The 12,131-nt window shown below is 39.5% G+C and overlaps 1 protein-coding gene across 3 annotated transcripts in view; it reads right to left on the bottom strand.

Annotated features, from left to right (window-relative positions):
- Nucleotides 1-12,131, bottom strand: part of DIAPH3 (diaphanous related formin 3) — a 535,934-nt gene that overhangs the window by 283,430 nt on the left and 240,373 nt on the right. For all 3 annotated transcript variants that reach the window (XM_061133813.1, XM_061133815.1, XM_061133814.1), the window contains one exon: nt 8,844-8,939. In XM_061133813.1, coding sequence (XP_060989796.1) covers nt 8,844-8,939 — 96 coding nt within the window. The remainder of the gene's footprint in view (nt 1-8,843; nt 8,940-12,131) is intronic.

Below are 12,131 nucleotides of genomic sequence, written 5' to 3'. Positions count from 1 at the left end.
AACTTACTCATAATAATCAATGAAAAAACACATGAAAAGATTTATATCTCACAAAATGAAAACACCATTGTCAAATCACCTAAAGCAATGAAAAATCAAGAAAACTCAGGGGATAAATGTGCCTCAAAATTCAGAAGGCTTTTCCCCAGTTCATTCAGAATACAGTGAGGTCCAAATAGAAAAATGAGAAAAATGTAGGAAAACTCAAAAGAATAAGAAAAAATGACCAAAAAATAATATGTAATTTGTTAAACATCAGAAAGAGGCAAACTGAGAAGGCCAATTGCTAAGATATCATCTGGAGGCAAGTTTAGAAGGATTAGTAAGATTAATCACAATCCTTAAAATTCCCTTTGAGAAACAATAAGTTCTATTTGACACCTAACTATGGACACAGTAACAAAATGTAGAAAAGGTTATAGCATTAAATAAAAAGATTAAAAGGATCAACACATAAATGGATAAGGAAGTTGTGGTTCAGTTCAGTCGCTCAGTCGTGTCCAACTCTTTGTAACCCCATGAACTGCAGTACATCAGGACTCCCTGTCCATCACCAACTCCCGGAGTTTACCCAAACTCATGTCCACTGAGGAATGAATTTGAGTCAGTTGCAGGGAGGTGGATAAACCTAGAGCCTGTTATACAGAGTGAAATAAGTCAGAAAGAGAAAAACAAATATTGTATATTAATGCATAATATGGAATCTAGAAAAACAGTACTATTTACAGAGCAGAAATGGAGAAGCATTCATAGGGAACGGTCTGGTGGTTACAGCGGGGAAAAGGGAGGGTAGAATAAACTGAGAAAGTAGCATTGACATATACACACTCCTACCTAGTAAACTAGATAACCAGAGGGAAGCTGCTATATAACTCGGGGAGCCCAGCCTGGAGCTCTATGATGACCTAGAGGCGTGGAATTGAGAGAGGCTCAAGAGGGAGTTTTTTATTTTATATGCGTCTGATTCTCTCTGACCCCATGGACTATAACCTGCCAGGCTCCTCTGTTCATGGAATTCTCCGGAAAAGAATGCTGAGGCTTGCCTGGAGAATTCCATGGACAGAGCAGACAGATCACTTCTCCAGGGCATCTTCTGAACCCAGAGATCGAACCTGGATTCCTGCATTGCAGGCAGATTCTTTACCATCTGAGCCACTAGGGAAGCCCATACGAGGTAGAGAAAATGTAAACAATGCTGAATTATCAATAATATTTTTAAATTTCATAATGTAAAACTCTATTTTATATGCATATAAAATTGTGACTGACTTCTGTGATGAGCAGCAGAGACCACCACAGAACTGTAAAGCAATTATCCTCCAATAAAAAATAAAATAAAGAGTATCTTTAAAAAAAAGATTAAAAGGAAAGAATTACATGGAGACATAACATAATAATTGAGGGAGAAAGAAATCATAGTTTTTTATTTCAGGTGACATGGCAAAGTGGAGACAGAACTTTGAAATATTTCTTCAAAGTTATTTTTATTTTAATCTTTAAATCCTTTTCTGAGCTATCCCAAAAGAAAGGAAATAAAAAACAACCTGGAGAAAATGAAAAAATCACTTAAAGAAGTGAAACCCGAGTCTGAAACACTGACCAGGAAACAAAAGAACCATGTTATAAAGAGACAGATATGCGAAGGAGACAAAATCTTTAAAAATGAAAATATGCATATCTAGCTCCGGAAGTAGAAAATTCATATGGATTAGACATCAGATAAAGAGAAAACAGGTAACATAAGCAGAGATGCTCTCCAAACCACAAAGACAAAGCGATGGAAAAATACTAAACAACTAAAAATGTCTTCCTGGAGTTCTGAAAGGAACTCACACACACACACCAGGGAAGAAGCATATTTAAAGAGAAAATGTCACTTTCCAAAATTTTAGAGAGAGACAAATCATCAGAGCAAGGAAGCTAAACAAGTCCTAAACACAGTATTTTTTCTTTCTTTAAAGCTATACTAGCTTCTTGTAAAACTCCAAGCATTAGAGAGGTGGTAGAATGGGAACCCTCAAACACTCTGATACTGGAAGAGAAAAACGGTACAAATGCAGAACCTGTATACACTTAGAGTAGTAGTTGTTGTTGTTTGGTTGCTAGGTCACGTCCAACAGACTACAGCCTGCCAGGCTCCTATGCCCGTGAGATTTCCCAGGCAAGACTGGGTTGCCATTTCCTTCTCCAGGGGATCCTCCCAACCCAGGGATCAAACCCCTGTCTCCTGTATTAGCAAGCAAATTCTTTACCATTCCAGGGAAGCGCTATACTCAAAGTAGAGGTTAACAAACTTTTTCTATAAATGGCCACATTGGTACATATTTTAGGTTTTATGAGCCTATACAATCTGTCACAACCACTCAGCTCTACTATTGCAGCCCCAAAGCAGCCACAGTAGTAACCAAAGTGTTAGTAGCTCAGTCATGTCCAACGCTTTGCAACCTCATAAACTATAGCCCACCATGTCCCTCCATCCATGGAACTCTCCAGGCCAGAATACTGGAGTGGGTTGCCATTCCCTTCTCCAGGGGATCTTCCCAACCCAGGGATCGAACGCAGATCTCCTGCAGGCAGATTCTTATTGTGTGATAAAGGATTAAGTTTACCCAAGTGAAGTCTGGGTCGTATGAGGTACTCTGTAAGCCCTTGCAATGTCCTACATAATAAGAGTGTCTTTGTTTACCAGGAGCATTGGGCCACAGCGTATTAGCCTGAACTGTGGAGGGTCTGGGAACTAAGGTCAGACATATGGGAGATCAGCTATACCAAGACCCAGTGCAAACTAAATAGCAAAGCTTGGGTCTCTGCTGGAAATAACCTGTAAGAAGTGTCCCCATTACTGCTGGGAGAGGCCAGGGCTGCCCTTGTCACCACTGGGAGATGACAACTGCAATGCCATGCTTACAACTCTCCTGGACTCTGCTGCACGGGCCTCTTCCCTTTGCTGATTATAATCTGTATCATTCTACTGTAATAACCATGAGTAAAATAGCTGTCAGTCAATTCTATGAGTCCTTCAAACAAATTATCAACCTTAAGAGTGGTCCTGGGGACCCCTAAACTTACCACTGGTTTCAGTAGTGAGGGCAGCCTTGGGAAGCCCCTAACTTTGCAGATGAAACACCTCTATGATCTCACTTACACAGTTATCTAATCATGTAAACATAAACAACATTAGTTACACATGCTATTTATAACTAATAATACATGTTTAACAATAATATATGAAAGAAAAGTTAAATTTGAATAGAAAAATCAACTTTGCAGATAGATATAACTTATTTCTTAACTTTCTTCTATATTTGTAATTCATCCACTACTTTCAGGTATTATTCCATAATTAAAATGACATATATTTATAAAGACTGGAATGTGGGGTTTTTTTGCTTATGAATAAGCTTTTGGGAAAACATGTGCCATAATTAAGGGCAAGTATGGTAGAATGGACATGGGTCTGGGTGGACTCCGGGAGCTGGTGATGGACAGGGAGGCCTGGCGTGCTGTGGCTCATGGGGTCACAAAGAGTCAGACATGACTAAGTGACTGAACTGAACTAAAGGGCAAGTAAATTACAGAAGAGTTGAAAATGGACTAATGCATAACATCAAACCAAAAGAGAAGCACAGATCTTTAAAACACTGTATTTAAAAGTTACTGAGAATAATATAAGATGCTTATTTAAAGCCTCCAAAAGACACAGTAAACTGAATATTTTTACTAACATGCATCTTATCCCTCAAAATGTGATTGTATTGATCCCAGTCAGAAGTTTTGAGTGCAGTAAAGGAGTGTAGAATGTGCAGATATTAGAGCCAGTCACACCTGTTTTCTGAAAGGGAACTTTTAAATATTTAAACCTTTATATTAAATTCTAGGTTCCAGATTTCCCCCCTTTATAACTCTAATATCCACTCCAAAAAATCTAGTAAAGCATAGGAACCTTGTAAAACTCCAAAGCCATCTCTTCATCCTAGAATGGCTAGAATTCTTTTACCCTGAACCTAGACTCGGACAAACTTCACAAACTCAAAATATACCCACTACAGTATTCCTGCCTGGAGAATTCCATGGACAGAGGAGCCTGGGAGACTGCAGTCCATGGGGTCCCAAAGAATCAGACATAACTGAGCGACTAACACATACAACCCATTTTTAAATAAATAGGTAAATAAATCAATAGATTTTAGATCCTTTCTCAAAACTCTGTGAAATGTTTCAGTTAAGAGAAATTAAAGAGAAAGTACCTTAGGCTTTTAAGTGATAAGATACAATCTTGTCACTATCACGTGACTCTTCTCAGAATTCAGTATCTCAGAAGACTGAATTTCATAGACAAAAACCAACTGTGAATCAGATTATAATAACAGTAAAGATTATAGGCTGCTAAAGCCTCTTAAAGCTTAAATGATAACACTTGTTACACTCAGAGAGGGTAAGAATGATCCAAGATGGATTACATCATAATATGATGACCTGGTATAAATTCTGACCTTTTGATGTTATACTTTAAAATGTGTCTAATGATTAAATGAATGGATTCATATGCTCAGCTACAGCAATCCCAACAGGATCTGTCTTTATTTTGTTTTCTTTAAACAGCCATTTTCAAAACCAACAATCTTTTTCAAGTCACTCAAATGCCATGCTACCAACAACCTACATGTCAAAACCTACATGTCAAAATACCTACCAACATGGAGAGACTGCAGTAAAGACTAACAGGCACATCCTGAACCAGCAAACCAATTATTACACTTAAACCTGAAATCCAGTTTAGTACACATGTATAATGCATCAGTTCAGTTCAGTCACTCAGTTGTGTCTGACTCTTTGCAACCCCATGAACCGCAGCACGCCATGCCTCCCTGTCCATCACCAACTCCCGGAGTTTACCCAAACCATGTCCATTGAGCCGGTGATGCCATCCAACCATCTCATCCTCTGTCGTCCCCTTCTCCTCCTGCCCCCAATCCCTCCCAGCATCAGGGTCTTTTCCAATGAGTCAACTCTTTGCATGAGGTGACCAAAGTACGGGAGTTTCAGCTTCAGCAGCAGTCTCTCCAATAAACACCCAGGACTGATCTCCTTTAGGATGGACTGATTGATCTCCTTGCAGCCCAAGGGACTCTGAAGATTCTTCTCCAACACCACAGTTCAAAGGTATCAATTCTTTGGCGCTGAGCTTTCTTTATAGTCCAACTCTCATGTCCATACATGACCACTGGAAAAACCATAGCCTTGACTAGAAGGACCTTTCTTGACAAAGTAACGTCTCTGCTTTTTAATATGCTGTCTAGGTTGGTCATAACTTTCCTTCCAAGGAGCAAGCATCTTTTTATTTCATGACTGCAATCACCACCTGCAGTGATGCTGGAGCCAAAAAAAATATAAAGTCAGCCAGTTTCCACTGTTTCCCGATCTATTTGCCATGAAGTGATGGGGCCGGATGCCATGATCTTAATTTTCTGAATGTTGAGCTTTAAGCCAACTTTTTCACTCTTTCTTTTTTCTCTCACTTTCATCAAGAGGCTCTTTAGTTCCTCTTCACTTTTTGCCATAAGGGTGCTGTCATCTGCATATCTGAGGTTATTGATATTTCTCCTGGCAATCTTGATTCCAGCTTCTGCTTCTTCCAGCCCAGTGTTTCTCATGATGCACTCTATACATACGTTAAATAAGCAGGGTGACAACATATAGCCTTGATGTACTCCTTTTCCTATTTGGAACCAGTCTGTTGTTTCATGTCCAGTTCTAACTGTTGCTTCCTGACCTGCATACAGATTTCTCAAGAGGTAGGTCAGGTGGTCTGGTATTCCCATCTCTTTCAGAATTTTCCACAGTTTATTGTGATCCACACAGTCAAAGACTTTGGCATAGTCAATAAAGCAGAAATAGATGTTCTTCTGGAACTCTCTTGCTTTTTCAATGATCCAGTGGATGTTGGAAATTTGACCTCTGGTTCCTCTGCCCTTTCTAAAACTAGCTTGAACATCTGGAAGTTCATGGTTCACATATTACTGAAGCCTGGCTTGGAGAATTTTGAGCATTACTTTACTAGTGCATGAGATGAGTGCAATTGTGCGGTAGTTTGAGCATTCTTTGGCATTGCCTTTCTTTGGGATTGGAGTGAAAACGGACCTTTTCCAGCCCTGTGGCCACTGCTGAGTTTTCCAAATTTGCTGGCAGATTGAGTGCAGCACTTTCACAGCATCATCTTTCAGGATTTGAAATAGCTCAGCTGGAATTCCATCACCTCCACTAGCTTTGTTCATAGTGAGGCTTTCTAAGGTGCACCTGACTTCACATTCCAGAATGTCGAGTGATCACACCATCGTGATTATCTGGGTTGTGAAGATCTTCACAGTTCTTCTGAGTATTCTTGCCGCCTCTTCTTAATATCTTCTGCTTCTGTTAGGTCCATACCATTTCTGTCCTTTATTGAGCCCATCTTTATCATGTTCCCTTGGTATCTCTAATTTTCTTGAAGAGATCTCTAGTCTTTCCCATCCTATTGTTTTCCTCTGTTTCTCTGCATTGATCACAGAGAAGGCTTTCCCATCTCTCCTTGCTATTCTTTGAAACTCTGCATTCAGATGGGAATATCTTTCCTTTTCTCCTTTGCTTTTCGCTTCTCTTCTTTTCACAGCTATTTGTAAGGCCTCCTCAGACACCCTTTTGCTTTTTTGTATTTCTTTTTCTTGGGGATGGTCTTTCTCCCTGTCTCCTGTAAAATGTCACGAACCTCCGCCCATAGTTCATCAGGCACTCTGTCTATCAGATGTAGTTCCTTAAATCTATTTCTCACATCCACTGTATAGTCATAAGGGATTTAAGTCATACCTGAATGGTCTACTGATTTTCCATCTAATACATAACTAATACTAAAGAACACTGCTCCGCAGACCAATCATTCAACTTTGATGGCTATTTAGGCTATCTTACCATATGAAGAAAGCTGAGCACCAAAAAATTGATGCTTTTGAACTGTGGTGTTGGAGAAGACTCTTGAGAGTCCCTTGGACTGCAAGGAGATCCAACCAGTCCATCCTAAAGGAGATCAGCCCTGGGTGTTCATCGGAAGGACTGATGCTGAAGCTGAAACTCCAATACTTTGGCCACCTCATGCGAAGAGTTGACTCATTGGAAAAGACCCTGATGCTGGGAGGGATTGGGGGCAGGAGAAGAAGGGGATGACAGAGGATGAGATGGTTGGATGGCATCACCGACTCGATGGGCATGAGTTTGAGTAAACTCTGGGAGTTTGTGACAGACAGGGAAGCCTGGCGTGCTGCAATTCCTGGGGTCACAAAGAGTTGGACACGACTGAGCGACTGAACTGAACTGAACTGAACCATGGTTAACCCACCTAGAAAGAATCATATTCAAGATAATATTTCTTTAGGACCCCGAACAAGACAATTTGTAACGGAGGCGATTAACATTTTTCAAGACAAAAATCACTCTTCAAATCATAGTATAGATCTTTTTCACATTATTTGTTACTAATGCTTTTCTCTCCCTTTAAGAAGGAAGTTTCCTGAAACAACAAATACCAAAATTTCACTGGTCTAACCTCCCAGCCCCAAAACCTTTCTACTTCAGACCACATGTTCAGCAGACACCAGGAAGATAGGCTCCCTGCCTTACGGTTCTCACGTTGGGAGGATGATGCTCTGAGTGCAGGCAGAGAGCCCTGGAGCTGCAGGTAACGCCTCCATACCGCATCCCTGCTGGCACCTTCCTGGGCCCAACCAAGCCACAGGGCTCCACAGCAAAGGGGCAGCTATGCACAATCAACGGGGGCCCAGAAACAGAAATGCTGTTTTGGTCAGAACACTAATTTCTGTACACTATCCATAGGGATCTTGTCAAGCTTACATCCTGTCAGGAGTACCCAAAAGTGAGCAGGGTAAGAAAAGGGTTCCAGAGCTTTCACAAAGGAGTGTCAACCCCGCCTTCTCCGGACACTGCTCTAACTCCCTCCCTCCTGCCTCAATAGCAAGGAGGCTCATCCTCTCGCCAAGGACTGTTTTGGCCAAGTGTTTGCGAAAAGCTCACTTGAGGCTTGTAATAATTGAATGGCAGACTACATTAGCTCTTCATGCCTCTAGATTCTCCACATTTTATCCATCTTGTAGCATCAGAAAGTAATACATCCAGATCATATTATCTCAGTTTCAAACAGAACTGTCTTTGATGCATTTAAGATGCAGCTGAAATGAGTCAGAAGCAAACCCATTTGCCCTCTTCTCCCACAGTAATTCAGCCAGGAAGACAATTCAATACTAAGTATTTAGCTCCTGTAACAGTAATTAAATCTAAAATATTTCCAGGCAGTACTTTTGAGGAAAGGCTTTGAACTGCTCAGATTGGATAAGAGAAATCATTTTAATCACCATCCTTATTCCCATTAATATTCCAAACTCCTTTGTGTCTGATAAAGTATCACAAATAATAGAGATTCAGAGGTACAGAAGAAATAATCCACTACCAATTTTTTTTAAATATGGTGTCATCACCTAAATTCCATAATTCTTTATTGTTATACTTGAAAGAAAGACTTTAAAGGGTAGGTCTATTTTCAATAATGGGAAATATAGTTTTATTATAAATCCCTTTCCTAGCTTTATTTTCTAATATGCATTAATCTTTTGAAGAATTTAACTCAGGAATTATGAGTTAAAGGAAAGGAAAGTTATCTTTGAATCTATTATAAGTGATAATAATAAAATTAACATAAAATGAGAAAACAGTCAAAAAGAAAATGTCATAATTTAAAGGAACCAGTGTGTTCAGTGGTGTGTTTTGCTCATTTAATTATACTGACATCTGATACTTACAAAGGTTCTGGGCAGTTTTAGAATCTAGAAATTTAAGTTCTTTAATTCGTTTCTTAATAGCTTTCTTCTCTTCAAAATCTTCCTCTTCTCTTTTCTCTGTAAAACCAAGGATAGATCCATGTTAGGCACTCAACTGTCAAAAGAGAAGATATAAACTTTGCCATAAAATAATCTTAAAAAAGACATAAATAGCATCAATCAGTTACAAAAATAATAGAATAGTAGATATCCCAAGACCCAAACTATTTCATATAGGGTCTGGGAGCTCTTTGCCTAAAAGAACAACTAGGAGTAAATATTTAAAAGTCTAACAGAAAACACAAAAACAAAGTTCTTGTTCACTATGGAAACCAAAGCCATCAGGTGCAGAATAAGCACAGTGAGTCCGTCTCAACAATATACAGTACACGGTCATAAAAATAAAGGTGCTGACACTTGGGATAGGTTAAGGAGTTAGCTCTAAGAGTGCTAAACAAACATCCAGCTGTTTCATGGTTGATACACCTTATTTATTTAAAAAGACAGTTCATATAAAACTGGACAGTAGAATGTTTATAATTGTTTTCCAAATATTTGAAAGATAGTCAAATTTTAATATTCAGCCTACTTTATCTGAGCTTTTAAAAATCAGCAAATGCATTTAACTTCTCTGTCTTTGCTAAAAAATAAGTAAGAGAATAAATACATCCTGATGAACAATGTATGGATTGTGATTACAGCACAGTACATGACAGTCAAGGTTAACAGCTATAACCAATAAAGTGATCCTGTCATCATTCCTATCCTTTGTACACATGGACAGCATTTCTGACAAAAGTCATTCATCTAGACAAAATTAGGATCTCAAAAACAACGGAGCAAATCATTTAGCTAGATACGTATAAATAAACTACTAATGTTGAAAAAACTTCAAAAACAATCTTCATATATAAGATAGCACATTATAATTAAAATTTTTGTATATCAGAAAAGCATTATAATTACATGTTTGGGTACATAGTGTGGAACAGAGATCAAATTTTATGTTTTGCCAAATGTTTATTAACTAATTATCTCTATCATTTTATGAATAATCAACCATCTTTCTCAAATGATTTTACGTCACACTTTTATTCTATATTTGCTTTCCTGGATGTCTAATTCTGTTCCACAGTTCCATGTACTACTCTTGGGCTACTATCATTCCGCCTTCAGCACTGTAGGATTTAAGATATATCTTACTAATTGGCTGTTCAAATTATTTTTCTTTTTTTTAAAACATTCTTCACTTTTTTCATTTATTTTCCACACGAACCTAGAGCAATTCCAAAGTTCTAAAAATAAAATCCATTTGAACTGTATTTGAACTGTAAGGCATTCGTAAACAGATTCAGGGAAATTTGGTATGTTGACAAGTTCCAAACTTCCTAATCATGAACATGACATCTGTCTATAATTTTTCAACTTAACACAGCATTCTGCACAGGCATCCGCATATTCACTGTTAATGTCAGGTGCCCTAAGTGTTACACTCCTAGGTCTCTGGGCATATTGATCAACTCAACGTTTCCCCACTATACTTTGTTACTTGTTACTGGCAGAATAGAGAAATTTTGTTGGATTTCACATGTGTGTTTTATAGTCATTCACTTTACTTATTCTTTCATTCAAATAAGTATCTATTAAGCACCAACTAAAAAAGAATATGCTAGACAAAATGGACATGTCTTGGCCTCAAAAAATTTAAGAACCAATCCAATTAAAGTACACACATAGACACATCTACAGTGTTTGGCTAAGAACCAAAGGAGACTAAAGAAGATTAACTCATATTTGTAAGGGATACTCTCTATGGAATGAATGATATCTAAGCAAAAGCTAGACAGAGAAAAGGAGTAGGGCAAGTGAGAAATGTTTGGGGTGGGAGAAGGAAGGACAGAGATTACGGAAGGACAGTGTTTCGGGTTCTGCAAGGGCACAGAAACGAGTAAGATAATAAGACAAAGAATATTGGGTGGAAAAAATGGCACCAGAACATGTGAGACCTTTTAAGCCTTACTTTGTCAACAAAGGTCCATCTAGTCAAGGCTACTGTTCTTCCAGTGGTCATGTATGGATGTGAGAGTTGGACTGTGAAGAAAGCTGAGCACCGAAAAATTGATGCTTTTGAACTGTGGTGTTGGAGAAGACTCTTGAGAGTCCCTTGGACTGCAAGGAGATCCAACCAGTCCAACCTAAAGATCAGTCCTGGGTGTTCATTGGAAGGACTGATGTTGAAGCTGAAACTCTTAATACTTTGGCCACCTGATGCGAAGAGCTGACTCATTTGAAAACACCCTGATGCTGGGAAAGATTGGGGGCAGGAAGAGAAGGGGACGAGAGAGGATGAGATGGCTGAATGGCATCACCGACTCAATGGACATGAGTTTGGGTAAACTCCGGGAGTTGGCAATGGACAGGGAGGCCTGGCGTGCTGCAGTCCATGGGGTCGCAAAGAGTCGGACATGACTGAACGACTGAACTGACTGACAAGAATTCTGGCTTTTATTCTTAGAGCAACGTGGAGCCACTGAAGTCTTAAGTATGAGAGAGACATCAAAAGAACTGCATTTTAGAAAAAACTCAGCCCACTGAAGGTGAATTGAAAGAGTGGCACACAGTAATGGTAGACGGGCAAGACAGAGGGGAGTGGTAGCAATCCATGAGAAATGGGAATGCTCTTATTGCGACTGCTCAAGTCACAAAGCTTAAAGTCACCCTTCTTTTCACTAACCCCTAACTACATCAAGTCCAAGAGTGAATCCTGTCCATTCTAACTCAAAATATTCACTAAAATAAGCACCACTTACTGGATCCCTGGCTACTACACTCCCCGTGACTGCTCACGGCCACTATCCTTTCTCACAACTGCCTTCTAACTAGTCTCCCCACTTCCAAGTCTGACCAGCTGTAGTCGCTTCAGCACACAGAGTGGAAGACTCCTGTTAAACCCCAGCAGCACAGGTTTGCTTCCTTACACAGACCAGCACGCCGTTCCCACCTGGTGTTCCCCATCACAGAGCACTGCCCTGTTTCTCCCTTACTCCTCACATACCATGAATTTGATATCAGTCTCTCTCCCCTCATGAGAAAGCAAGTTGTTAGAGGCAGTTACTCTGTTCACCAGGGTATACCTAGCCCCAAGCCTGGAACACAGCAGGACCTCAGTAAAGCTCTGTTGTAGGTTATATGCGCACGGACCTGTGTACCTGCAGACTAATGGAGAAAGAAGGGGACCCTCAGGTTTAAGCAAGCAGGCAGATGATGGTG

This window comes from Dama dama, chromosome 30, assembly GCF_033118175.1.
Source record: "Dama dama isolate Ldn47 chromosome 30, ASM3311817v1, whole genome shotgun sequence".
In the NCBI taxonomy this organism is placed as follows: domain Eukaryota; kingdom Metazoa; phylum Chordata; class Mammalia; order Artiodactyla; family Cervidae; genus Dama; species Dama dama.
Note: the sequence above shows the minus strand (reverse complement) of the source record. Positions and strands in the feature narration are given on the sequence as shown.